The sequence below is a fragment of the Castor canadensis genome, chromosome 1 (genome assembly GCF_047511655.1).
Source record: "Castor canadensis chromosome 1, mCasCan1.hap1v2, whole genome shotgun sequence".
Lineage (NCBI taxonomy): Eukaryota > Metazoa > Chordata > Mammalia > Rodentia > Castoridae > Castor > Castor canadensis.
The window spans coordinates 46590653-46616709 of NC_133386.1; the positions used below are offsets into that span (position 1 = coordinate 46590653).

At 35.3% G+C, this 26057-nt stretch overlaps 2 protein-coding genes across 2 annotated transcripts in view; one reads left to right on the forward strand and one right to left on the reverse strand.

The window, feature by feature from the left end:
- Positions 1-9001: 9001 nt before the first annotated feature.
- Calhm4 (calcium homeostasis modulator family member 4) lies at positions 9002-14940 on the reverse strand. The gene is made up of 2 exons (XM_020176014.2): positions 14338-14940; positions 9002-12315 (listed from the first exon to the last, which is right to left on the reverse strand). Exons 1-2 carry the CDS (start codon positions 14893-14895, stop codon positions 11929-11931), a joined length of 945 nt encoding a protein of 314 aa, XP_020031603.1. The 5' UTR covers positions 14896-14940; the 3' UTR covers positions 9002-11928.
- A 6145-nt stretch (positions 14941-21085) lies between these two features.
- The window catches only part of Trappc3l (trafficking protein particle complex subunit 3L), a 50454-nt gene continuing 45482 nt past the window's right edge, over positions 21086-26057 (forward strand). Inside the window, exons 1-2 of the mRNA XM_020176023.2 lie at positions 21086-21283; positions 24361-24458. Coding sequence (XP_020031612.1) covers positions 21242-21283; positions 24361-24458 — 140 coding nt within the window. The 5' untranslated portion in view covers positions 21086-21241. The remainder of the gene's footprint in view (positions 21284-24360; positions 24459-26057) is intronic.

Sequence of the window (26057 nt, forward strand, 5' to 3'; positions counted from 1 at the left end):
TTCTTCGGTGGTTTATACTTTTCCATGTAGAATTTTTTCACATCCTTTGTTAAGTTCTAGGTGTTTTGTTTTTTGAGACTATTGTAAATGGGGATTAGTTTCCTATATTTCTCATTCTGTATATTGTTGATGTATTGAAAGGCTACTGATTTTTGTAAATTGATTTTGTATCCTACTATTTTATTGAAGCTTTTTATAGTGGAGTTTTTTGGGTTTTAGGTATAAGATCATGTCATCTGAAAATAGGGATAGTTTGACTACTTCCTTTCTAATTTTTATTCCTTTTATTTCTTCTTCTTATCTTATTGCTCTGGGTAGGAATTCGAAGACTATGTTGAATAAGAGTGGAAAGAGTAGACACTTTTATCTCGTTTCTGACTTTGGAGGAAATGGTTTCAGTTTTTCGCCATTTAGTGTGTTGTTGACTATAGGCTTGTCATATATTGCCTTTATTATGTTGATTCCTTCTAATCTTAGTTTCATCATGAAAGAATGTTGAATTTCGTTAAAGGCTTTTTCTGCATCTATTGAAATGATCATGTGGTTTCTGTCTTTGCTTCTGTTAACATGCTGTATTTCATTTAATGATTTGCATATGTTGAACCATCCCTGCATCTCTGGGATGAAGCTGACTTGGTCATGGTGTATTATCTTTTTTATATGCTGTTGAATTTGGTTTGCCATTATTTTACTGAGGATTTTCATCTATGTTCATTAAAGAGACTGGCCTGTAATTCTTTTTTGTTGTGTCCTTGTCCAGATTTGGGATGAGTATAATATTGCCTTCATAGAATGAGTTTGGCAGTGTTCCTTCCCTTTCTATTTCATGGAAAAGTTTAGAAGTGTTGGTATTAGTTCTTCTTTATAGGTCTAGTAGAATTCAGCCGAGAATCCATCAGGTCCTGGCTTTTCTTTTTTTTGGAGACTCTTTATTGCTGCTTCAATTTCACTACTTGTTATAGATCTGTTTAAGTAATTAATATACTCTTGGTTCAGTTTTGAATGCTCATATGTATCTAGAAATTTGTCCATTTGTTCTAGATTTCCCAATTTATTTGAATATAGGTTTTCAAAATAGTCCCTAATGATTCCCTGAATTTCCTTGGTGTTTGTTTTTATCTCCCCTTTTTCTTTTCTAATTTTATTAATTTGAGTCTTTCCCCTCCTCCTTTTAGTCATATTTGCTGAGGGTTTGTCAGTCTTATTTATCTTTTCAAAGAACCAGCTTTTTGTTTCATTGATTCTTTCTATGGTTTGGGTTTTTTTGTTTTGTTTTGTTTTGTTTTCTGTTATGTTTTGGTTTTGGTCTCTATTTCATTGACTTTGACCCTTATTTTTATTATTTCTCCCTTTCTGCTAGTTTTAGATTTAGCTTGTTCTTGTTTTTCTAGGAGTTGAAATGCAGCATTAGGTTGTTTATTTGAGATCTTTCAGTGTTTTTATTATATGCACTCATGGCTATAAACTTTCCCCTTAGGACTGCCTTTGTTGTGTCCTATAGGTTCTAACAGATTGTACTTTCTTTCTTGTTAAATTTCAGGAACTTTTTTATTTCCTCCCTTATTTCTTCAATGATCCACTAATCATGGAGCAATGTGGTGTTCAGTCTCCAGGTGTTAGAATATTTTCTGTTGTTTCTTTTGTTGTTGAGTTCTATGTTTTTTTTTTTGCATTGTTGTCAGAAAGTATGCAAGGGATTATTTCAATTTTCTTCTTATATTTGTTGAAACATGCTTTATGACCTAAAGTAGGGTCTATTTTGGAGAAAATTCCATGGGCTGCTGAGAGGGATGTACATTGTGCTGTTGCAGATAGAATACTCTGTAGACATCTATCAGGTCCATTTGATCTATGGATGCACACACTTTTTAAATAAATAATGATGAAGGCCCTGAAATTTTCTTTTGTCAAAATTATGATATCCCATTGACTAAAAGGCACCTTGATTTTTTTATTGAGAGGTGTTCCCTATAGCAAAGAAGTACATTATATCAAGCAGATTCAGGCAAACTTTGATATTGATTCTGTATTTGAAATATTAAGATTGATTTAGGAACATTCTTTTGAAATTTGAGGGAAAATGGAAACCCCTAAATATACTGAGAATCAAATAAAATATCATGAAATTATTTTGCAATAAAGTGCTTATTTTTCTGAATATCCTTAGTTCCAGGGAAGTGTAATGGTCTGTTTTCAGGAAAGGTCAACTGAGCAAAGGAAACATCCAGTTCAAAGTTCCTAAGGTGGAACCCCCTCCTTGACATGTTGGAAGCCACTGTGAACAGTGCACAGTGAGCTTGTGATGAGGATAGGGAAATGAGGTTATTTCAGATTGTGTAAGATGATTAAAGTGTTTGAATGGAAAGGTGACAATGGGACTGAAGTGCCACTGTAGTTACTGTGGTGAAAGTATACTTAAGGGTAACAAAGTCTATAGAGACTAAATTGGAGGCTATGGCAATCAGCTAAGCAAAAGACAATGGTAATTTGGATAGCTAATAGGTGTACAGTAATGATGAAATTCTAGATATATTTTAAAGATAAAACTTGAGGTTTGTGGGTTGTAAGAGAAGAGTCACGAATGGCTAGAATGACTGGAAAGATGAAATTCTGATTATCAAAATGACAAGTGGGGAAGACAGCATGAGTTTGGTAAAGGAAGATGATAATATATCTTTAAATGACCCATAGATCAAAGAAAAAATTTTCTAATTGAATAATAATTAAAACAAGCTACCAAAACAATCAGCCTAAAATTTATATTAGAGAAAGGTTACCGTTGGTTGAAAGCTTTAACATAGTAAATGGAATGTCCCTTTTTCTGCTTTACTATTTTATTAATAGAATTTTTGGCAAAGTATCCTTTTCAAACTTGGTATGTGTTACTGAAAAGCCTTTATGTTTCAGAATGTTCAAGAGTGTTGTTTTTAATACTAGAGAGAGCTCCATAAGAGACTTCCAGTGCCAATGTAATCAAGAGAACATTCACCCAGATCTTTACTTTATCATATCTGCATGGGCATCATTAAATACTTTTTAGTTGATCTCTTAATTTGGCAATGATGGAAGCACTCCATAAGCAGCATGAAACTAGAAGTATGGAAAATTCTTAAGAGGCAGATTGGCCTTCTTTTAGAGTTTCATTATTGACTTGTAATTAAAGTTGTAGAACAGGTATGTTTCAAGCTCTGCAGGAAGGTCAATGATATAATGAGAACAACCATGATGGAATGTAGAATCAGATTTGAGCTCATCCTTAGCTATAAAAGCTTATAAGATCATTCAGATAACATGAAATAATGTGTGTGAAAGCATGTTATAAACTCAAGAATTCAAGACCAATTTTGTTTATTAGTAATTTTTAGAATACAATATCCCTGAAGTATTGCTGTTCTCTGTTCATCTTTATTGCTAAATAAAAATGTCCCTAAGGTTTATCTTAGTTTGTTCTATAAGTAATGCAACCTCATTCTTGCTATTTCCTAATATTATCAATCTTTAAAAATTGTTTTGGTACTTGTTTTTGCTTTTTTGTGCCTATGTGTCTTCTAGGCAATCTCACACTACTTTCAAACATTCAGAATTGAGAATTCCCATTTCAAAGGTTAATTTTAATTGTCTAATACTTCATGTGCCTAATGTTTCATTTACTCAGGTGTCTGAAAGGCTCATCACCAGTCATAAACACAAATAGCCATGTGAAATTCTTATTCTGTGTGCCTTGAGGAGTTCCCTTGAAGAGTTGGGAATCTGGTAATACTTCTTGACCTCTTGCTTCCACTTATCTCATGTCTACTTTGACTCAACACAGCAGCCAGAGCCATCCTGTTACAATGTTAGATGATGTCACGCCTCTGCTCATGAGTGTTCCCAACTCCCATCTCAGATTAAAGACCCTTTACAGGATAGCCCTACAGAATCTGGCTCCCTGACTCACCTACAACACTTGTCCCTTCTCTGACCTATCTCTTATTACTCTGCCACATATTCTGTGTTCCACCCACACCAGCCTCTGCTGTTCCTTAGACATGGAAGGCATGTCTCCTCCAAAGATCTTTGCACTCACTGCATTCCCTCTACCTGGAATACAGTTACTTCCTTAACCACATGAGTTATTCCCTCTCCTTATCTTTCCTCAAATACAGGGATTTTTTTTTCTTTTACTACCATATTTTAGCACATAGAGCAATACCTAAAACTAAGTAGGCTCTAAGGAAACATTTACTCTGAATGAATGAACACAATGAAGTAGTAACATGGTATGTTTATAAAAACATTGGATCAGAGGGTTTTAAAATTAGGTTATTCGGTTTTCTTTACAGCTGATTTACCATATGAATTTGGGCAAGACACAACCTCTTGAGTCTCAACTTTCCCGTTTATAAAATGGGGGCTTTGGGTAAAATTATTTACAAGATTCTTTCCAGATATAAGAGCCTATGACTCCTTGCTTGTATTGGAGCCAGTTGTGTGGAATCAGACTTCAAAGTTAACGGTTTATTTCTTGGACCCACAGTGCCATAACCAAAGGAGCAGTATTTCTATGGATGGAGTTGTTACTCTCCTAATGACCTTATGCTAATGTTCTTGAACTACATAACAGGTGGGAACTCAAATCTCAGCAAAAACAAAGCAAGGACATTAGTTTTAAGTGTGCTACAATTCCCACATGACCTTGCATGTAACAACAAAATGTGAGGTGAGCAGACAAGAAATAAAAATTATATGTGGTGTTTCTTTTCTCCCATCTAGAAATGACTACTTTGATAGTTTTTATCTTCCCTTTGACTTTCCTCCTCCTCCTCCTCCTCCTCCTCCTCCTCCTCCTCCTCCTCCTCCTCCTTCTTCTTCTTCTTCTTCTTCTTCTTCTCTCTCTCTCTCTCTCTCTCTCTCTCTCTCTCTCTCTCTCTCTCTCTCTCTCTCTCTCTCTTTAATCACTTTATGGATTTTCCATAGTGTCCATGCACTATCTCATTAGTCCTTCTTGCCTCTACAGTATCCTAATGTAATTACTCATTAAGCTTCATCACCCATCATTCTGCTCCTGAATTCTGGCTTCCAATGACCCTCTCAAAGAATATGATTTCTTGATGACGACAAATGCAAGTCCATTCCAAATTGTACAGGAAAATTTTTTGTAAGTGACCACTTGTTTCCTAGCCAGTTAAATTTACCATACATTTTCCAACCATGTCTTTTCTGTTTTTAGGCCATTGTCACTTGCATCCTTAGAATGGGATCTCTTTCAGTGCTGGCCACTCCTGCCTTCTGCCCTTGGCCACCAAGTGGAAGCACAGGCGGTGGGAGAGGGGAGGGGGCCGGGGTAGTGCGGGCCAAGCACTCTCATTCCAGTGCAAGTAATGTCCTTGATCATCCGGAGAGCACGGTGTCACCGAATTGGGCAGAGACCAGAAAGGACAGCGATGCGGTCGGAAAGGCCAGTTAAAAGCCAGAGCAGAAGCCCGCAACCCGCCTAGAGGACCAACCCGGATACCCGCCACCCCCTGGGCTCCCGAGTTGTAGGTGGGGGGTGGCCCCTCAGGTCAGAACTCTCCACAGGGCTGCAGAGTAGGAAATCACGAGGAAAGGACTAAACCAGTGGGTGCAAGCAGGGTGGTATAACGCGGCTCTGCTCCGCCGCCCCACCTGCGCGTTCCTACAACGCTTCAGAGAGGAGCTGGAAAGAGCAGGCGCCCTGATGGCGACAAACCGAAATGCGTGCTAATTATTCCAGCGCTTCCTGTAATAACTTGGATTTTTTTTTTTCCCTCTTTGACTTTATCTTTCTCACAAAAAAATCCTCGTTGGATTTCATAGGATCTATTAAATCACTGGATGAAAGATGCTTATTTTGTAGATGCTTTCTCATATTCAAGTGATTTTAACAAGAATGACAGGCATAGACTTACCAAAAATAGGTCAAACTACTCTTGATTAATGAAATTTATACAATCAATAAAGCATCACATAATTCTAGATTCCTTTTTTGTATTTGGGAATTTGCAAATGCTGAAATATATTTACATCATGAATAATTATATTATTTATAATTATAAATAATATGGTTTATAGATGAAGCATCTGTAAAGCCAATTCAAGTTTATGTTCAGATGTCTTTCTGTACTTTACAACATCTTAAAATATTAGAACATATTGTATTTTTAATTTATAAACTATTATATTACACATACTTATTTTCTAGAAGCAACAATTGTGCCTAGAGTGGTGCATCATGCACATGCAGAATCTTAGAATGCTTAGAGTGCTAGAAATGAGTTTGAAAAGGTTGTCATTCATCCATAGGCTTGTGGATTCATGAGCTCTTGGGTTGTATTGGTATGTGTATTAGTGTCCTATCACAACTGTAATAAATTACTAAAAACTCAGTGATTTAAAACAATGCAAGTGTACTATGTCACAGTTCCATAACTATAAGAACAGTGTATAGCTCTTACTGCTCCGACACAGGTCTCAGTGGGCTAAAATCAAGGCTACAGCAGGGCTTTCAGGGAGTGTCCATTTCTTCACCTTTTTGTTTCTAGGGGCTCCCACATTTCTTAGTTCATGACCTACTCTATCCTTAAAGCCAGTGATGGCTGATGGAGTTTTTCTCAAGTTGTGTCATTCTTACACTCCTTGGCACTCTTCTGTTATCACTGTTTTTTCTCTGGTGGATTCTTCCTAAAACCCTCCTTTAAGACCCTTGTGGTTATGTTGTGATACTCTGCTCATCTCAAAATACTTAACCCAATCACATCTGCAAAGTCTCTTTTTCCATATATCTAACACCCTCAAGTTTGGGGGATTAGGATGTGCACATATTTGAAGAGCTATTATTTAGCCTACCACAGTATTGTAAACTCTGCAATGCATGAGCCTATGTCTGTGTGTATTCACAGTTTTGTTATATATTTCCTCAAAATAGCTTTTCCTGGAATGGCTCCTCAAAGAAGTCTATAGCACAATATACTTTAATTACCTACTCTCACAATTTAATCACCCTCCCCTATCTCACGTAAGCAAAAAATTTAAAGCTCCATAGAAACTGACTTGCATAAGATCATATGAGTAATAGACTGCATTTTCCTGACCCTTGTTTTAACTTTTCTGTACTGAAAGCAAATCAGAGTATAGGGCTGTCCTGCCAAGGCCCAGATAAGAGAATATCTGAGATTCCAGGGAAGGCTTGTGATTAGGGTGATGCTAATACAATCAGTGCTGCTGACTGTTGTGTAGGTAGGTCCAAGTGAGAGTGGAGAAGTAGTCACTTTGGCAAAAAGCTTAGCACCTTGAAAGTGAGCCCTAATGTATGTAAGTGGAATTTAGGTAGAAAGAGAGGGACTCAAATGCAATATGGTGCCTTCTTGTCAGAACTCAAGATATTTCAGATATTCACTGGTAGGAGTATGCAGAGAATCTTCCTAACACCCATAAGGCCCTGGAAGTTTGATAAACTGCCCCCATGGCAATAGTCTAACACAGTGCTGCGAGTCAGGGTCAAGAGTCAGACTGTGGGGTTGGATTCTGACTTCCTCACTTATAAGTATGCACTCTTTGTCAAATTGCTTGATCTTTCTGTATCTCAATTACCTCAGTAAGGAAACAGAGAACTTACTTTACTGGAGTTAGGTAGGCTTGGATTCCAATGATGACTTGAGTCACCAGTTTTTTAGTAAAATAATTATATAAATAAGAAAGTATTTCACTTGTGTAGGATTTTACAAAACCCTTTTACATTTCCTATGGGCATTTAACATATTTATGGTGAGCTATTTTCTAATATGACTCTATTTTCCACTTTGGTATAAGCAGTTGGCATATAGTGAACACTATGAGTTATTTTTCCTTCTACAGGTTGAGCATCCCTTATTCAAAATGCTTGGGATCAGAAGTGCTTCAGATTTCAGAGGTTTTTTTTTTCAAATTTGGATTCTGCACAGATTTTACTGGTTGAGCATCCCTAATCTGTCATGTTAACACTCAAAAAGTTTCAGACTTTGGAGCAGTTCAGATTTCAGATTTTTGAATTAAAGATGCTCACTCAACCCCTACTGCTGTCAGCATCACTACAAATGGCTGCAGATACCAGTATATACCACTGGGTGGCAGCAGAGGAAGCAATACTAAAAATTTTTTTTTCTGACGTTCTGGTGTGTACTGAAATTAAAGAAGCTTAATCGTACTTGGTACTTAGTACAGAAAAGTAACTCAGGTCAGAAATAAAGCAGTTTACCTCTCTCGAAATGCCATCTGTTGTTCTTCCATCAAGGGTCACATTTAGGGATTTTTGCCCCTCCAGCTCAAGGAGCCATTTGTGTGCTTATCTGTTTCCCTCGACCTACCAGTATCTGTTTCTTGTTAACCAGAGCTAAATTTTAGTAGACCTCTTTAGAAGTTAAAATTGTATCTCTCTATCTCATATTTTTGAGATAGCAAATACCTACTTAGTCTTGCATTTAGAGGTCTTTGGTTAGTCACTGTACTTCAACTTTTTAAGGTTAATGTGCTTTCCTTTTGTATACAAACCAAATGCAAGAAAACAGTTTTTTCTTATTGCAATAATGAATTAAAATTTTCAAAAATAAATTTGGAGACTGAGAACAGAGAAAAGAGACAAGGAAGATGACAAAGTATAAGTATAGTTCTGTACAATTCAGGTTTTGAAAACATAAATCTAAATTAAATCTATCTAAATATTGGGTTTATTTGTCTCCTGGGAAGGAGGCAATTTAGATTATGGTAGGGGAATGAAGGAACAGACACATTTGAAGTTAAAAAGTCAGCAATGCTCTATATGCCAAGTCACAGAATTTGATGTGGTATCCAAAAGCACTTGGTAGCAAACTCTGAGGTAGAATTAGCACATAATTGTTTTTAATTATATGTTTCATAGTTACATAAATCCATTAAGCATAAAGGGTGGAAGTGCCACATTCCTAATGGGAAATTTTTAGCTAAATGGCTGTGGAACAAAATAATACTTTAGACAAAAAGGGGATGGAAATTCAATTCATTTTATTTGAAATGGATAATATACAACACAGTGAAATCCAAAGTATGTATACTACCCTTTAAATGTTCATATAGATGAAAAATACTTTGAAGCCATGTCAACTAGCCAAAGAATGCTTATTCTTCTTTACCAGAAAACTATGGTTAAAGATCATGGTTAACCGGCTCAATATAAACCTCTGGGTTTGATGTAGAAAGGGCTTCAGAAGCCAGTAGAAACAAAGTTTCCTGTCACTAAGGTATAAACAACTATTAATCTTCTTTCTGATGATGTAATGCTATAAATGTATATATTCTTTGATTTTGCTATTAATTGAAGATATTATTGAAGTCTTTATTGTGGTATAGTTCCTAAAAACTAATACACTAATTCTGAGCATGATGTAAATGGCTTATTTTACTAGTGGCACTGGTACAGAGGAACACCAAAAACTCTCACAGAATTTTAAAGTTGAAGGAAAATTTTAAGAACAAAATGAGTAAGCTGTTGCATATTCACACTCATGTGTCAGCGGCAGCTAAAGCCATAGTTGCCTTCCATGATATACTTCAATTTTGTCTTAAACATCCTTCTTATAATGTCATAGCAGTAGAGTATATAGTTTGTTAATAAGGAAGAATAGTTTCCCTAGCCACTTGAAAAAGGTCAGTACATTAACACTCTTTAAAAGTAGAAAACTTTTTGAGAAAGTTCAAAATCCAACTCAGTGATATTTTTCTTCCGGAAGAAGCAGCATTGATCGGCTACCAATTCAGAGGGTTGCATACATATTGAGCTGTACATGCATAAACATAAAAAATGTATTGGATTTTATTTTTATTATCATATTGTTATACTCCAGTACATTTGCAACAGTGCTTACAATATATCAAATTCACACCCTCCATCATTCTCCTTTATCCTCCCTTCCCCCATTCTTAGAATAGTTTCAACAGGTTTTATTTTTCCATTTTCATACATGAGTGTATAGAATTTAGAAGGGAACTCAAAAATTCATCTAGTTCAGTTCCTTGCCTTCCAGAAGGTAGGGTGTCATTATTCCTATTTTGTATATGAGACTAGTAAGACCAAGAAAGATGAACTGACTTGTGGCAGGTTAAATACCTAGCAAGTAATAGTGACACAGGACAAGTTTCCTGTCCTAGCAAGGTATGACACAGAACACTCTCTAACTTGAGGAGAGAAAGGACAGAATTCTGAAAACTTTTGTCTCCTTCAAAATTCATTTTCTAAACAGGCACAGTGCCTCACACCTGTAATCCTAACTACTTGGGAAGTGGAGATTGGGAGGACAGAGGTTCCAGGCTAGCCAGGGCAAAAAGCTCACAAGGTGCCACCTTGAGCAATAAAAAGCTGAGTGTAGTGATACATGCCTGCCATCCCAGTGACTTGGGCAGCTAAAATAGGAGGATCACAGTATAGGCCTGCCAGGGCTTAAATGGGAGATCTTATTCAAAAAATAAATAAAGCAAAAAGTACTGGTGGAATGGCTCAAAGTAGTAGCTCTCCTGCCTAGCAAGCACAAGGCCCTGAGTTCAAACCCTAGTACTGCCAAAAAATAAAAATACTTTTTCTAGTCCAGCATGATAGTGAATGCTTATAATCCCAACTACTTAAGAGTCACAAGCAGTTGGATCTCAAATTTGAAGCCAGACAGGGAAAGTTAGTGAACATGGCAAAAATCTGATAGTGTACATGTATCAGAAGTAATCAAGCTAAATTAGGAAGGTTTGGAATGCGGAAACTGCATTTAGCAAAGTCATGCAGAGGAAGATCAGGGAGATGTTATCGCCTTTGCGTTTTAGTAATGGACATGCAAATATAAGCTGTATATGTGTGTGTGTATATGTATATGTAGGTGTAGATATACCTATACATATTGGTGGGACTGGGGTTTGAACGCAAGGCTTCGCACTTGCAAAGCAGGCTCTCTACTGCTTAAGCCACACCTCCAGTTCATTTTGTTCTTGTTATTTTTGGAGATGGTGTCTTGAGAACTATTTGCCCAGTTTGGTCATGAACCTCGATCCTCCAGATCTCAGCTTCCCAAGTAGTTAGGATTACAGGCATGAGCCACCAGCACACAGTTCCCCAAACAGATTTTGAGTGCAAATGTTCAGTCTAATAAAGTAAAGGCCCAGATGGGACACCCACAGTAAAGCCCAGAAAGGAAACTTTCTAGAATAAACTTTATATGTAGTGACTATAAAAATGCTCCAAGTATGGAATTACTGCAAATAACATTTTTTATATTAAAATGATATGATAATGCATCATTTCCTTCTGATTATAGCAGAGGGACCAAGATCTTCCTCACATGTTGTAAATTTAGGCAGGGCATTTTATCCTGCTTCCCAAAAGGTCAGATATTCAGGTTAAGAAAGAGGAGCAGTGAAAACTTATTATATAATGGTAATAATACAAAAAAACAGAAATTGGAGAGAAAGTTATGACAGAAAACATGGAATTCAAAGAGGAAGGGAGAAAGTGGCATTTATTAGCATTTATTTTATGAAATCTCTATGTTAAACATTTTGCTAATTTTATCATATTTAATCTTCACGACAACTCCATTAGGTAACTACTAAGTGCAAATGACAAAATGAAACTCAGAAAAATTAATTTTCAGATAGCTACTAGGTAATAGAATTAAGATATAAATTTTGATATGACATTAAATTCCATATTGCTTTTTAATTAGACCAATATGACACAATAGGCATTACCAGAGCAAAAATGAAATTTCAAAAACATAGATTGGCACAATTGTCAGATAAATTGATTTTAGAAATAACATTTTGGATGAATGTCTATAAACAAATATCAAAGAGAGTGAAAAAGATGAAGAAATTGAAATACCAAACTCATAAAATTAAGTATTTGCTAAGCAATTTGAATTGTGAAAGGTTGTATTATCAAGGTTTTAATTCAATACCTCCTGATTTGTCTTCCTCATTATCCTCAACCACCCTGTCTCCAAGAAAGCTATAGTGGCCTTGCGAGTTATCACCCATGCATAGAAGATTGGGTACTGAAATATCTCTCCAGTCCTGACATGAAGGAATACGGATTTGTTTGACATCTTCACTCCCAGGAACAAAGCCAAATAGTTTCTTTATGCGCTGCCTGATGAGGATCCGGGAGTGCTCCTCTGCAGCTTGTTTAAAGAGCTCTCCCTCATTATGGAGGTGGTTTGTCCAGTAGTGATGCTGCAGAGAGGTGAGGGGAGAGCAGCACCTTGTCAGACAGCGGGAGACCAGGACTGCGATGGTTGCCAAGGTGATCAAAATCCAACTCAGCATCTTCACATAAATATGGGAAACAAAAACAAAAGCATCAATACAGCAAATATTTGACAAACAGCCATGGTAAAAGGGATTCCTATAAAACCAAGAACTAAAATGTGGGTAAAAACACTGTGTTTCCAGTCTTTAACATATTAACAAAGTGCTGATCATGATGTTGAAGTAGTTCTGATAGAAGGATAGGTCAAGCCATTTCAATTTGCCTTTCAGATTACAAAGGAATTTGACCAGTTAACATGAAATGGTCACTATATCCTGCCCTTGAAGTGACAGACGCTATAACCCACCAATTAACCTTACATAAGAAACATAAATACTGTTCTTTGCTTATAGTTTAACTTCTCAATCATCAGGCACAGGCCCATACATTCTTTGGTAGCTTAATAAATATTTACTAATGATAGTGATGAAAATGATGGTAGGATAGACAGTAATGGTAGCCTCTTAAGATGTCCTCAATGACCAACAACAAGCATTCATTAGTATTTCTTCCTTTGTTCCTCTTTCCTCTTCTTTTTTGCAACCAAAGAAATAAGTGAGCAGACTTGTATCTCTAAGTTGCTATGCTTTTTAATACCTTACTGTTTTCCCTTTAAAACTATTTAGTGCCCACTTTTAAAGACTGACATAAATGTTTTCTAGTCTTAGAATCCTTTTATTTATTTTCATTATTCTTTTTCAATATTTACCAACTGTTTCTGGAAAGTAAGGAAGACAAATTCCTGACATTTGGGAAAGCTAACAGTATGTAGCCAGTTTGATCCATCATTTATTAGCTCTATGAGCTTCTACGAGTTACATAAACTCTTTGAGCTTTGGTTTACACATCTGTAAAATGGAGCTAATAGTATCTGTCTCCCAATATTATGAGGCTAGAGTTAAGATATGAAATGTTTGTACAATACTATATTTGATTAATATCTAAAGATACATGTTTGTTGCCACAGAACCAAAAAAATCCACTAGTAATTATACTCAGAACTCTAAAACTGTGTTTTCACAGAAATCTGTGTGTGCATTTAATTATATTTTAATTTTACCTTAAGAAAATCTGACTACTATGTATTATATTTTAGTTTTTCCTAAGCAAGAACATTTGTGAAAGTTAAAATTGTCCTATTTTTCTTTTTACTTTTACCCACATAATTCCTCTGCCTGAGCTTCAGGGCTAGTATAAAAAAAGCTGAGACAAAGTATATCCTAATGGGATTTCTAACTTTTCTTAAACTGGGTCATATTACTACACTTCAGTATTATGTGTCTTGATTATAATTTTTTTCAATTCGATAACATTAACATTTCTAAATTTAATAACTAAAATGATGCAGATCAAAAAGCATGTGCTTTGCAATAAGCAGCTTAAAAAATAACATGTTTTACTGTATTGCAGTGGTTTGAAATGTATTTTCTCCAAGTCTCTTGAAGAAACTCATTAGTCAATGGACTTCTCCTGACAAAATGCACAATCACACCTCTAAGATTTAACCGATGAGGACTTCCTCCCACCCTATCCTGTCCTCTGACACAAACCTGTCACTAAATTTAGAAACTTCATTTGTGATTTTGAAATCATAATTGAGTTTTTTACAATTTTAAATGAGATTTTACTAAATGAGAATGCACATGGGACCACATGCAAAAAGGCAAGGTTTAGTGATATATACCAGTGTGTACTACTGTCTAGAATTCATTATTTTAGTATAGATTCTGGCAGAGTACTGAGCCTTTTAAATGTATTAACTCGCTTATGGCTCACATCAACCCTATGCAGTAGACACTATTAATATCCCCATTTTACATCTAAGGAAAGTGAAGAATAGAAAAAATTGCAGGTCAGTAAGTAAAAAAGCAAGACAAAGCTAGGTCTGCTGCTTCCAGAGCCCAATGTCCTAAGTATATGTATGGTATCAAGTCTGTGTTCTGTCATCACACAATATGAGAAGCAGCAGAAGTATGACAGGTTTCTAGTGACTATAGTAAGTATGGGATAATATGGCAGAAAAAAAATAAAAAACTTACTTGTGACTGGTATCGGTGAAGAAGAGCTATTTCATCTTTTATTAGGATCATGTCAGGAGGAGCTGAACTGTAGCATGGAAATCCAGCTAGCATCTCCTTTCGTTTGCTGCCAGTGACATTATCAAACACTGGGTAATGGTCAACAGATGCAAACTCACTTGCTGCACATTCATAGTAGGTGCCTTTCATCAGGGTCACCGCCAGCCATGTTAATGGAGCCACAAGTGCCCTGCCAGTAATGCTAGTGAATCGAAGGCAAGCCAGCCTGCGCTCCAGGGGGCTGATTCTCCGGTGTGGAAGGGCACAGCTGCAGCAGTATTCACTGGTAAAAGTCCACATTTGGCTTCTCAGAGTATAGCCGGCAATCAGAAGGATCAAGGCAGGAACCACAAGAAAAGCTGAACCATAATAGAAATTTTTCCCAACTTGACAGGGACATCTGAATGTGGAAGAGGAGAAAAGTTGTTGCCCACCAACAGTCAAAGCCGCAATCAAAGAATTGATAAATGTTCCACTTTTCTGCAGAGAAGATATGATATTGCTGAGAGTCGGGCTCATCCTGGAAGGCTCTGACACAAATCGGCTGGTGGCCCTTTCTGATCATTAGACTCCACCAGCTATAATCATTTTATGGGATTTTACTGGTTTAACTGGTTGTGTGTCAAGTGACCCAGTATGCTTACATGTTTAAAAGAATCTCGCATCTTTCATTGTGTACTTTGTAAATTCTGAGCTAATAAATTCACATCAGACTCTAGCTAGAAGAGACTGAGGTCAAATCAGTTCTCATATAGTATAAGTAAGGAGGGAAAACTTTAATGTTTCTTCCTAATAAAAAAGAGCATAGTTTGCTTGCAAAGCAAACTGCCTCCATCTTTCTATATGCTTCTTTGCATAACACAAAATTCTGACCACCACCAAATGGAGCACTGGAATCAAAACAAGGACATTCATAACCTTTGTGGTAAACCAGAGTTCTATCACCAGAAAATTACAACATATGAGATAATGAAAGCAATAAAATACTATAACAATCCAAAACTTAGTGCTAACTGGAAAGTCTATAACCTAAGGGTTCTACTAAAGATCCCCAAAGATTATCCACAGGAGAAAAACAAGTCTTCCTAACCCTCAAAATCAAATCACAATAAAAGCAGTCTAGCTCTGCATAAAATTTAAAATCTGTTTGTATTTTCAGAATAGTGGTATGTGTTGCTTTAAAAGTTAAGTGGCAAATTTGTTTCTATGCTATCTTTTGATTATATGAAAATGTGATATTTAATTTTTAATAAGGTTATATATCTATAAATAAGAATGAAATGATCAATATGTAAGGTTCTTTGATGTTTATTTAATCAGTAAATAATTATTGTTTAACTTCTACAGGAAGAGAACTGGGCTAGGCTTGGTTGGGTTTGTAAATTTCTCAGACTCTCAACTGGACATGATTAAATACTTCATTAGTAAATTGAAGCATAGCACTGAGAAATTCATCCAAAATGAAATACAAAAGGAATAATATACTTTAAAAAACAATTAATGGAAATAGATAAAGCAAATTCACAATCTGTCTAATACGAATTCCAAAAGAAAAAAGGTAGGCAGAGAATCAGTATTCGAGAGTAATAACTTAGAGCAGAGCCAAAAGTTCTCACATTAGAAGAATGTTGGCTGTTCTGAGCAGAATATATTAAGACTGACAACAGACTTCTCATCATTAGCTGTATACGCATATATACATACATATACTCATCAAAGTGCACATTGATTACATCAGTAAAGTCATAGAAATTTTGAGTGGAATCACTAATAGATATACAATTGTAGATCAACCAAAAAATGGAGGAAATGAAAAGGGAATTTTGTCATGAAAGGAGATAGTAAACAAAGGGAAGAGGAGAAGAAAACACAAAACAATGGTAGAATTGGGACTAAATAAATCGATAAGCACAACAAAAAATTTGAAATAGCTAGGAATTACTTAATTTTTACTACAACAGAGGCACCATTCTGAGAAAGTTCTTTCATTTAATCCTCATAATAACAGTACAATGAGGTGCTGATAGTATCCTCAGTATTTTTACAGATGAGAAGACCCAGGTGTGGAGAAATTAAAGAAATAGCACTTGGTCACATGCAGATGGTGGAAGAACCGAGATTAGGATCCAGGCAGTCTGACATGCTTTTCACCACCAGACCACAGCTGGCTTAAACTCATCTACAAAGTAATTTTAAAATAGTCAAGCTGCTTACAAGTGACACTCAAAACTATACCACATACAAAGCTTTAAAAAAACGGTATTGAGATGTAAATTACTGGGAACAATAATACTAACAGAAGGCAAAACCAAACTAAAGTCAGTTTCAAAAAGGTAATTTTGAACTCTCCATCATAATAAAAGCAATGATCCATTATAATTATAAAGATATGGCAATATCAACTTGTATGCATGCATATGACTGCATAACTTTGAAATATGAAGATTTTAAACTTACTATTATCAGAAATGAATTGATCAGGTGAACATTAGAAAGGATACGAAAGATAAAAAGAATAAACTTAGCAAGTTTTGTCTAACATACAGTTACTTAGATAGACATATGTAAATAATTTTATACTGTAAATGTAGAGAATAAACATTTTTATAAATTCCTCCCAAAATCATTTGCTAAAATGTATTGATAACTTGGGAAATGGTCACAAAGAAAAAGTCAGCCTTACTATCCAATAACAAGAAAATAATAAACTATGATAGCAGAATGTTATAGTGGAGGAATGGGCAGTCTATGTCTTATCAGCTAACATGACCCATAAAGGATTGAAGAATGGGCAGTGTAATTCAGGTGTTTCAAGCACTGTTTTATTGCTTGTTTTGTATGACTTATGAGCTTTTTCATTTTTCAAAGGTGGGAAAAAATTAAAAAATAATATGTAACATGAAAATTATAAGAAATTCAAATTTCAGTATTTATGAAATACTGAAAAAGGTATTGGACACTGACAAAGGTATTGGAGCATACCTTTGTCTCTTATTTAAGTGTGGATGGATGCTTTTGCACTATGATATCAGGGTTGAATTATTATGAAAATTATCAGTGTGACTTCAAAACCTAAATTATTTACTGTCTGGTCATGTACAGAAAGGTTTTGCTGATCCATGCTACAAATATGTCAAAATAAGTTATATCTAGAGACAAATATGGATAAATATTAATTTTGAGGAAAAATTCAAGTTACAGGATACATGTAGTATGACACTAGTATATAAATATTTAAGTACTATAATGTGTTCTTTATGGATACTAACATATGTAGAGTTTTAAACATGCATAAGAATGATAGATATCAAGGTCTGGATAGTGGTAACCACTGAGGAAGAAAGCAAAATAGCATTAAAAAGGCTGGATGCATGGCTCAAGCAGTAGAACACCTGTCTAGCAAGTGTGAAGTCCTGTGTTCAAACCCCAGTACTGCCAAAAAAAAAATACTGTCGTAAAAAGAGTGCAGGATAGTTAAGCTGTCTCTGCCCTGCTTTATTGCTTAAAATAAAGCCTGAGGGCATATAACAACATTTAACATAGCTTGTTTATAATTTCATATTTAAAATTTCACTGAATTAGAGAATCTGTGAAATGAGAAAGTGGGGAAGGAAGTTATGCACCATTTTTTCTCAAAACTATATAGGAAAGGATGGAGCACTGCTTGGTCAGATGTCACTATTAGAGTGTGATATTATTACTGTAAAGGAGTTTGTTGGTAACAAAATTGTAAGTTTTTATTATTGTTTACTACTGAAAGAATCACTTCATCTGCAGTACCAGTGTGTAACTTGTCAATAACTGATTATATCTATGAATAATCAATTTTCTTTTGGACTTTGTCTTACTCTTTTTGTGCTGCTATAGCAAAATACCTGAAACTAGATAAATTAAAAAGAACAGAAATTTATTTCTTACAGTTCTGGTTGAAAAGTCCAAAATCAGGAAACTAACACTGGTGTCTAGTGAGGACTGCTCTACACTCCAAGATGGCACCATGTTGCTATGACCACACATAGCAGAACAGAAGAGAAAAAAAGAAGAAAAAAGAAATCTGAATGTGTTCCCTCCAACCCTTTTATTAGTCTCTGGCCTCATGGCTTAACTACTTCTCAAAGGCCTCATCTTTTAATACCACCACAATGGGGATTAAGTTTTAACACATGCATTTTGGAGGACATTCAGACCATTACAGGGTTTACAGTCAAATTGTCTTTCTGTTTATCCTCCTCAAAGGGATCCACCAGCACAAACTTATTCACTGAGCACAAACTAGCACATGGACAAAGAAAATTGGATCTGGGCAGTACAGCCATCCTTACAGAGTGGGGGTATAGACCAAATCACACTCATGTGAGGAAATCAGATTAAAACTAACACTAAGATCAGCTTTAATAGAAAAGAATTTGTAAAAATAAAACAAGCCTCTAGACCAGAAATTACAGCGGCTGGACAAGGTGTCTCTTGTCCTCTATTAGCATATCCCAAAGCCTACTCAGGTGCCCAGGTACCCCCCAAAGACCTTGCATCAGGGCATGTTCCAGTTCACCTTTTACTTGCTATGGCTGACTATAGCACACATTTGATGAGATTGAAGAATGCTTCTTTCTCATACTCCTAACTCCAAGTTTAATCCTAAACAGCCTAAGAACTCTTACTGAAAGAGGAGAAAGTACTCTTGTACATTATTTTGAAATAACTCTCCTTCCTGCTTTATTGCCAGGGCAGACTTTATAGATTATTTACCTGCTTGAAATATAACATCTGTGCTTTCTGCTATTTAAGGGAGGAGTGGCTTTACATAAAAAGAAGGAGCCAGGGAGACATAAAGCTCACTCAGTTCCTAAGAAGTGCTGAAGGCTGTGGATTTCACAGTCTGAAAAGAAGTCCCAGTCCCAGCAAAGGTGACTACAGCAGTGTTGTGCAGTTTGTGTTCTCTTCAGGTGTGCCCAGCAGGCACTCAGCTCCTTCCCCAAGCCCTGTGTCCCAGGTGGAGGGTTGTTGGGTAGTAGGAGCTTGTTGGTCTGGAGGAAGAGGTCTCCTTTTCTAATGCACTAACAACATCCTGAATTCTCACAATACCCTTGATGTGACCAAGCCACAGCCATTAGGGTTTAGTGATTTCAACTCCAGTACCACCATGTCTTTTCTCAAAGCACTCAGGCTTTTCCAGTTCTTCTCAGGGAGAAACCCGCAACCTAAAATTGCCTCCAGAGCCCAGTAACATGCTGTCAACTGTGCCCTAGAAGGCTTTGTGAGTCTACTTTGAAAATATTTTGCTCTGACATAATTAGAATAATTTTTTAAAATTCTGAGTCAGCAAATTTAGCTGAAATATCTCTTTTCCCTACTATCCAGATATCTTTGAACAAATTTCTTAGCCTTTTTACTTTTCTATTCCTATCCTATGAAATGGCAATTACGACAGCACTATTTCACAGACTGCAGTTGAATTAAAATAAAGAGAATGAAAATCTAAACTGCAAAGTTTACATAAATATAAGTTGTTATTAATCTCCACTGAAAACTCCATACCCTCACAGTACAGCAAAACTGATTTTCCTGAGTTCATGTTGTCATAGAGCATGGGCACTAAAGGAAATGTCTTTAATATATTCACCTAGAAGAATAACCTTTAGTCATTAGTTTTTATACAGTGCATTATAATGTGTTTTAAAGCACATATTATCTCTTTGATATCACAATTATTCTGTGAGGTAGGAATTACTATTGCCATTTCCCAGATGTGGAAACTGAGCCATAGAGCAATAAAGTGGCTTGCCCAAAGCCACACAGCCAGTAATTGGTAGAACTGCAATTTAACCCAAGCCTTCCCAATCTGCCTAGGCTCTTTCAACTTTGCCATATTCTTCTTCAAAGTATTCACCGGTCTGTCACTTTGTAGCAAGAGTATGCGAGAATAAATAGGACTAATGTCTCAAGCCATAAGTGGTAGGAAATTACTGTCCTAAACTGAGTTTTATGTTTCTATTTCTGGAATGGCTTTGATCCTGCAGTTGTCAAGATGAGATTTCTTATTTGAACTTTAAATATCTATACTTCTGCATAAATAAAGAGAACCTTCAATAGCTTAGGAACTATCAAAAGAAAGCTAAGGGCTTACTTTCTCTGCCAGAATCATTATACATTATTAAACTGTTGAGCACCCATTTTGAGCAACAGTTCTGTAAGAAAATACTACCCATTCTATCATTTCTTAAAATTGCAGCTGATTGCTGCTTATGAAAAGGAAAAAAACCAGATACCAGCTATATCTGACTATTGTAGTCACAGAGATGGGGGAGGTGGATCTAGTGCTGGAGACAATGTGATACTTATTTGCATTGTTGATCAAATCTGAATCAGGATTTAGTGCCTACAGATTGCTGATCCTGTCTCTCTAATTCATGCTACAATCAATACAAGACTGAATAATGCTAACATTTAGATCTAGCTTGGATTGTGAAGGTTTCTGTTTGTGATTTTAAAACAATGTCTTGGCATGAGGACAAAACACCACTCTTGAACTCCCTGGGGCTAAAGAATTTTTAGTGTCTTGGTGTATCTGGTCTGACTTCACACTATCAGCTTTTATGGGTCTAGATTACAATTCATCCTCACTTCTGAAGCAGTTATTTGATCAGTGGCCACTTACGTAGGTATAAGACAGCTCTGTTGTTCATGATTTTTGTTTTCCTCTTTAGTTCAGCAAAGAGCAGAAGCGGTAGAGTGCAAAAGTCGCACTCCTGTCTCAAAACAAGGAGGAACTTGCAGAACCAAAAAAAAAAGACAAAAGATCTGCTACACCTCTGAGGCACAGACAGAAGAAAAGAAATTGAGACCACATTTTTCATCACCAAGTACTATGTCTCGTCCTGCAAACAGAAGGCCAGAAGACCATAAAATTGTAAGAGGCTTTTTCCTACTTCATGGAAATGTTTTGAGCGATTTTTAAATTTTATTTTGAAAGGTGATGCGACAAGTAGAATTTTTCAGGGGAGCAAAGAGAATGATTGGTGAAGTGGATCATAAATGACACCTCTGGGAACAGTTACAATTATCTCTCAAATATTGTAACAGAATAATCAATTCTTTATAAAGATTTTTAGGATCTTCTTTTCTGATTGATTACATGAATAAAGGTGTTAGATTTTCCTTTTGACTCTGACAAAAAATATAAAACTGATGATTAGGCATTTGTTTGTATTTTATGTTGCATGAAATAAGAAATGAAATGTTTATAGTTAATTATGTGTAAAATTAAATAGGAATAAGATAATCAAAAAATTAGGTACCTAAAGACTGTATTTAAAAATATTTTTCTAGTTTTAAATATGTTTCTATTTGGTCTCTGCTATTAGCCTTCTTTTATATTTCAAGTTCTGAGTTATTGTTAAAACTTAATTATTTTGCAGATTCAATTTGGATAAATATTCTTTAATCTTCTCTTATTATAGTTTTAACATTCAGATGTTACAGATATGAAAACCCATGCTTAAGTTTAAAGGTGTGTTAATTATTTCATGAAAATGATGGGCATTTGATGTAGTTAAGTAATTTCAGCATTGAGTACTTAGGGTTTGATGACTAACTGGCATACACCAGCTAGAAATGGCTGCAGATGCCCCTCTGGCATTCTGGGATCTTGATTGGCTTTTCTGTGGGGCTCTCAAATGCTAAAACCTATAGAATATAGTTCATATTGTAGCTAAGTCACTTAATATACACATAACAGAACATTTTTTATCCTGATGTATCAAAAACGTCTGAAAATAATAGTGTTCTTTTTTTTATTGTTTTTAAAACCAGGAAGATAATTTTGATATTTATTGGGATATGTAGTATGGACTTGAGACCAAACTGGACATGTAGTTCAAGTTACAACCTTTGGTCATGAAGCTGAATGAAAAAAAAAAATGGGCCTCTATGGATATTGAACTTGAAACTCAACTGGAAGTAAAGTGTTTCAAAATATACTAGCATATCTCCTGAAAGAGAGAGAAAGAGAGAGAATGCTACATTTGACCTTAATTACAAATGGACCCAATGCTGAAGCTACAGCATATATATAGGCTGTCATTTTTCTCCTTTTCTTTCTTTTTCAAATTCTTATATTGCCAGTGGCAATAAACACATTATCATTCTCTCTCCCTCTCTCCTTCATCATTGCTTTTTTTATGCTGCAACATTGATACATATCACTACTTTGTTTTTTACTGTGATTCCCTTATATTAGGTAGTTAATTCATTTACATGTTATAGGCATTTCTTGTGATTTATGATTAAGTTCTGGAAAGATTTAAGTAAAAATAAATAAAATTGAATACTGGTAACCTTTAGTGTTATATTTAGTAATATTTTTGTTCAAATCAATAATTTATATCTCTTATTTCCTAGTAAAATATTTTTTCATTATTTTCCTATACTTGAATTGTATATATTCTATATTAATATGTAATGTGAAAATGAGTACGTATTTTAAATATACTTATGACACTTTGATTTATATTTTTCACATAAATTATGTCCATATGTGCCAAATAATATTTAGATTCTGTTCCTTTAAGGTTTATTTAGTGTAATATTTTACTTGACTAAAGAAGTGTATGTGTCATGATATAAACCCATACAAAAGAGAGAAAGGACACTGGTGGTTGGCAAATATTTACATCCCAAATCATATAACATTTCACAGAAATCACTTTGTCTAATTAAAAGTCTTATTGGATTTTTTAAGTCACTTCTGTCCATCCTCATAAAAATCCCACATATTCCTTAGTCCTTCTCTTCCCCTACATATGAAGCTATCCATGATGTTTTGGCCTGGAGGTAGAAACACCTCTTCTACTGGTTGTTCATGGAAATACAAGATTATATGAGAAATGAGATTATTTCAGTAATGGGCCTCCATCCTGCTCCATCACCCACTCACCTCTCTTCCAAACAGTATCCATGCTTTCACACATGGCAGTCTAAGTGCTGCGTCAGAGTGGAGGCCTGGAGTCTGAGAGGCCATTCTGGCTCTGGCAGTTGCTGGCTAGTTGGGCAAGTCTCTCAGTCCTCCTGAAGCCTCATTCTCTATAGACCGACAGCATTGAAGTAAATTATCTCTAAGATCCCTTTCCCTTTCTTTTTTGTTTCCTTCTTCCTTCCTTTTATTTGTTTTTGTTGTTGTTGTTGTTGTTCTTAAGGCAGTGTCTTGCTATGTAGCTCAGGCTGGGCTTGAACTCATGATCCTCCTGCCTCAACTTCTCTAGTTTTGGGGTCACAGGCGTGTGCACTATCATATGCAGCTCCTTCCCTTCCTAAAATAGCATTTAATACCAGAAACAAAAAAGATTTTTCAAAACTGATTAATCTTTATGTCTTCTGTTTCCCATATTTTCAACACATCTGTGTTAAATGAAACTTAAATTGGCCTTGGTTTTAGTTTTCATTTGTAATTCATACTAAAAGTTGAACATATTTTGGAGATACATAAAGAAAGCACAAACTTCCATTTTTTTCTTTAAATAAAAAGAAAAAAATTCCACAAGCTTGCCACTGAGGTTGGATTAATCCTGAAGGATCCTTGGCAGATGTGAACTCCAAGGGCTCATGAAGACTCCTGAGAGTCTCACCCAGGTATTCCTTCCCACTGAAAAGAGAACCAGCATAAATGAAAGGCCACTCTAGAAAAATAGGAATTAGAAATTAGTGATTAATAAAAAACTTTCTCCATGAAAATATACAGTAAGTTATATAACAGAAGCAAATGCATAGAAAGATATTGTTATGTTAAATTAATTTCACAGCTCCTCCCCCAGACCCAGCAATGAATCCATCCAAAGGTAAGTACAATTTGTTCTCAAAAGTGAAAATTGTTGCAATAATAACAGGGTAGAAAAAAATGAAAAGTGGAAAGATGATCTCTGAAGCTGATGACAACCTAGTAGTATACTGTCAAAACTTTGCCTATATTACGAAACCTCCCTTTTTCTCCAGAACAAAGATCTTTTTGTCCTCACCTATGGAGCTCTGGTTGCCCAACTGTGTAAGGACTATGAAAAAGATGAAGATGTAAACAAATACTTAGATAAAATGTAAGTGGAAGTCTTTCATTCTTGTGGAATCTTCATTGTTTCTTAACATCACCTGCATTTTTCTGCCTCTAATGACTCCATTTCACCAGCTCTTCTCTGATTTCAATGAACCACATCTGAAAGCTGAACATAATTGCTTGTACTTGATACTTGGCTTGATAGCATAAAATAATAGGAAACTTTTTCCTACACATATCAAATGTGAAATGTTTTCTTTTCCAGTTAGAAATCATTTCCTTATTAATCACTTACAAGCAAAGGATATAATAAAATCGAGGTGTTCTTTAAATACATGCTGAAACATTAAATTTGATTATATTCCACAGTCTTTTTTTCTAATATAACTCCTTACAATATAAATATTTGCTTACATAAACATAGATCATCTAAGGGAGGATATATAAAAAAACCTAATGGTAGTTGCCCAAGAAGACTAAATAATGCAGTATTAAAGGTTAAAGAAAGATATTCCTTTTTGCATACAGTTTTTTTTTATTGGTTGAATGTTTTTATCATTATTATAATCTATGTTTAAAATATATTAAATAGAAAAAGGTCCCTTTTAAAAAATAAATCCCATTCTCCTTGTCATTATTAAATAGCAGATTTCTCTTATTCAAATTCAACCTTTTAATTTCTTCAAACTAATTATTTGATCATTAGATTATTGTCAAATAATAAAATATCTGTCAGCATTTTTTAATCTCCCAATTAAGGACCCTGAAAAAGGCTGTAACAGAGCAATCACTGGAAAATATATTAGAAGTTTTACTTAGTAAGGTTGAAGGGGCAAGTAAGTCTAGCACTTTGAAGATTTTAAAAGGGTTTGTTGCATTTTCCATTGGAATAAAGAACAAGATAACATAAAGGAAAGCTTAAAAATTTTTTTTAACTTTTATTTTCCTCTCTTTCTTTTTTTGCATTTCTCTTGATTAGGCAGGAACATTCACAAAGAAGCAAACTGCCAGCCTACCCATCTTTGGCTTTCTTGGTTACTTCCTCAGCTGAATGTCTGTAACTGTGAAGCTTCAAAGGCTGTTTTATGTTTAGGTCACACTTAAATATCTGATCAGCATTTCCAGAAGTGACTTCATTTTATTTGACTTATATTAAATTAGTATTATTTTGTGGAAACATGGAAATATGGAAAATGAAGAAGCTCATTTATTTGACTAAAAAATACATTTGATAAGCTATTTGAGTATAGATTGTAACCAATATGTGTGGGGTATTAGTTCAAAATAAATTTGAGAGATTGGAGGAAGACCTTGCTTTAAAAAAATATAATTCACATTTGAATTTCTTTCATAGCTTCAGAGAAGATTTTATATTTTTAATTTAATATATAACTATCTATTTTGGGGAAAAAATACCCTTTGATCAATGTACAACATATACACTGCTTACAATATTCCAACTTCCTATCATTATTTCCAGTGGCCAAGCCTATGGCTATGCATAATGATAATTAAGAAACATTGACATAGCCTGGTATGGTGGTTCAGACCTGTAATCCCAGCACTCAGGAGGCTGCGGCATCATGATTGTGAGTTTCAGCCAACCTAGACTACATAGGGATTTCAAGGTCAACCTGGGCTA

What these genes read in the sequence shown, in the direction of transcription:
- Calhm4 (XM_020176014.2), bottom strand. Translation starts at nt 14,895, where the DNA reads ATGAGCCCGACTCTCAGCAATATCATATCTTCTCTGCAGAAAAGTGGA. An exon ending in TTCACCGATACCAGTCACAA is followed by an intron (nt 12,316 to 14,337) that starts GTAAGTTTTTTA and finishes ATTTATGTGAAG; the next exon opens with ATGCTGAGTTGGATTTTGAT.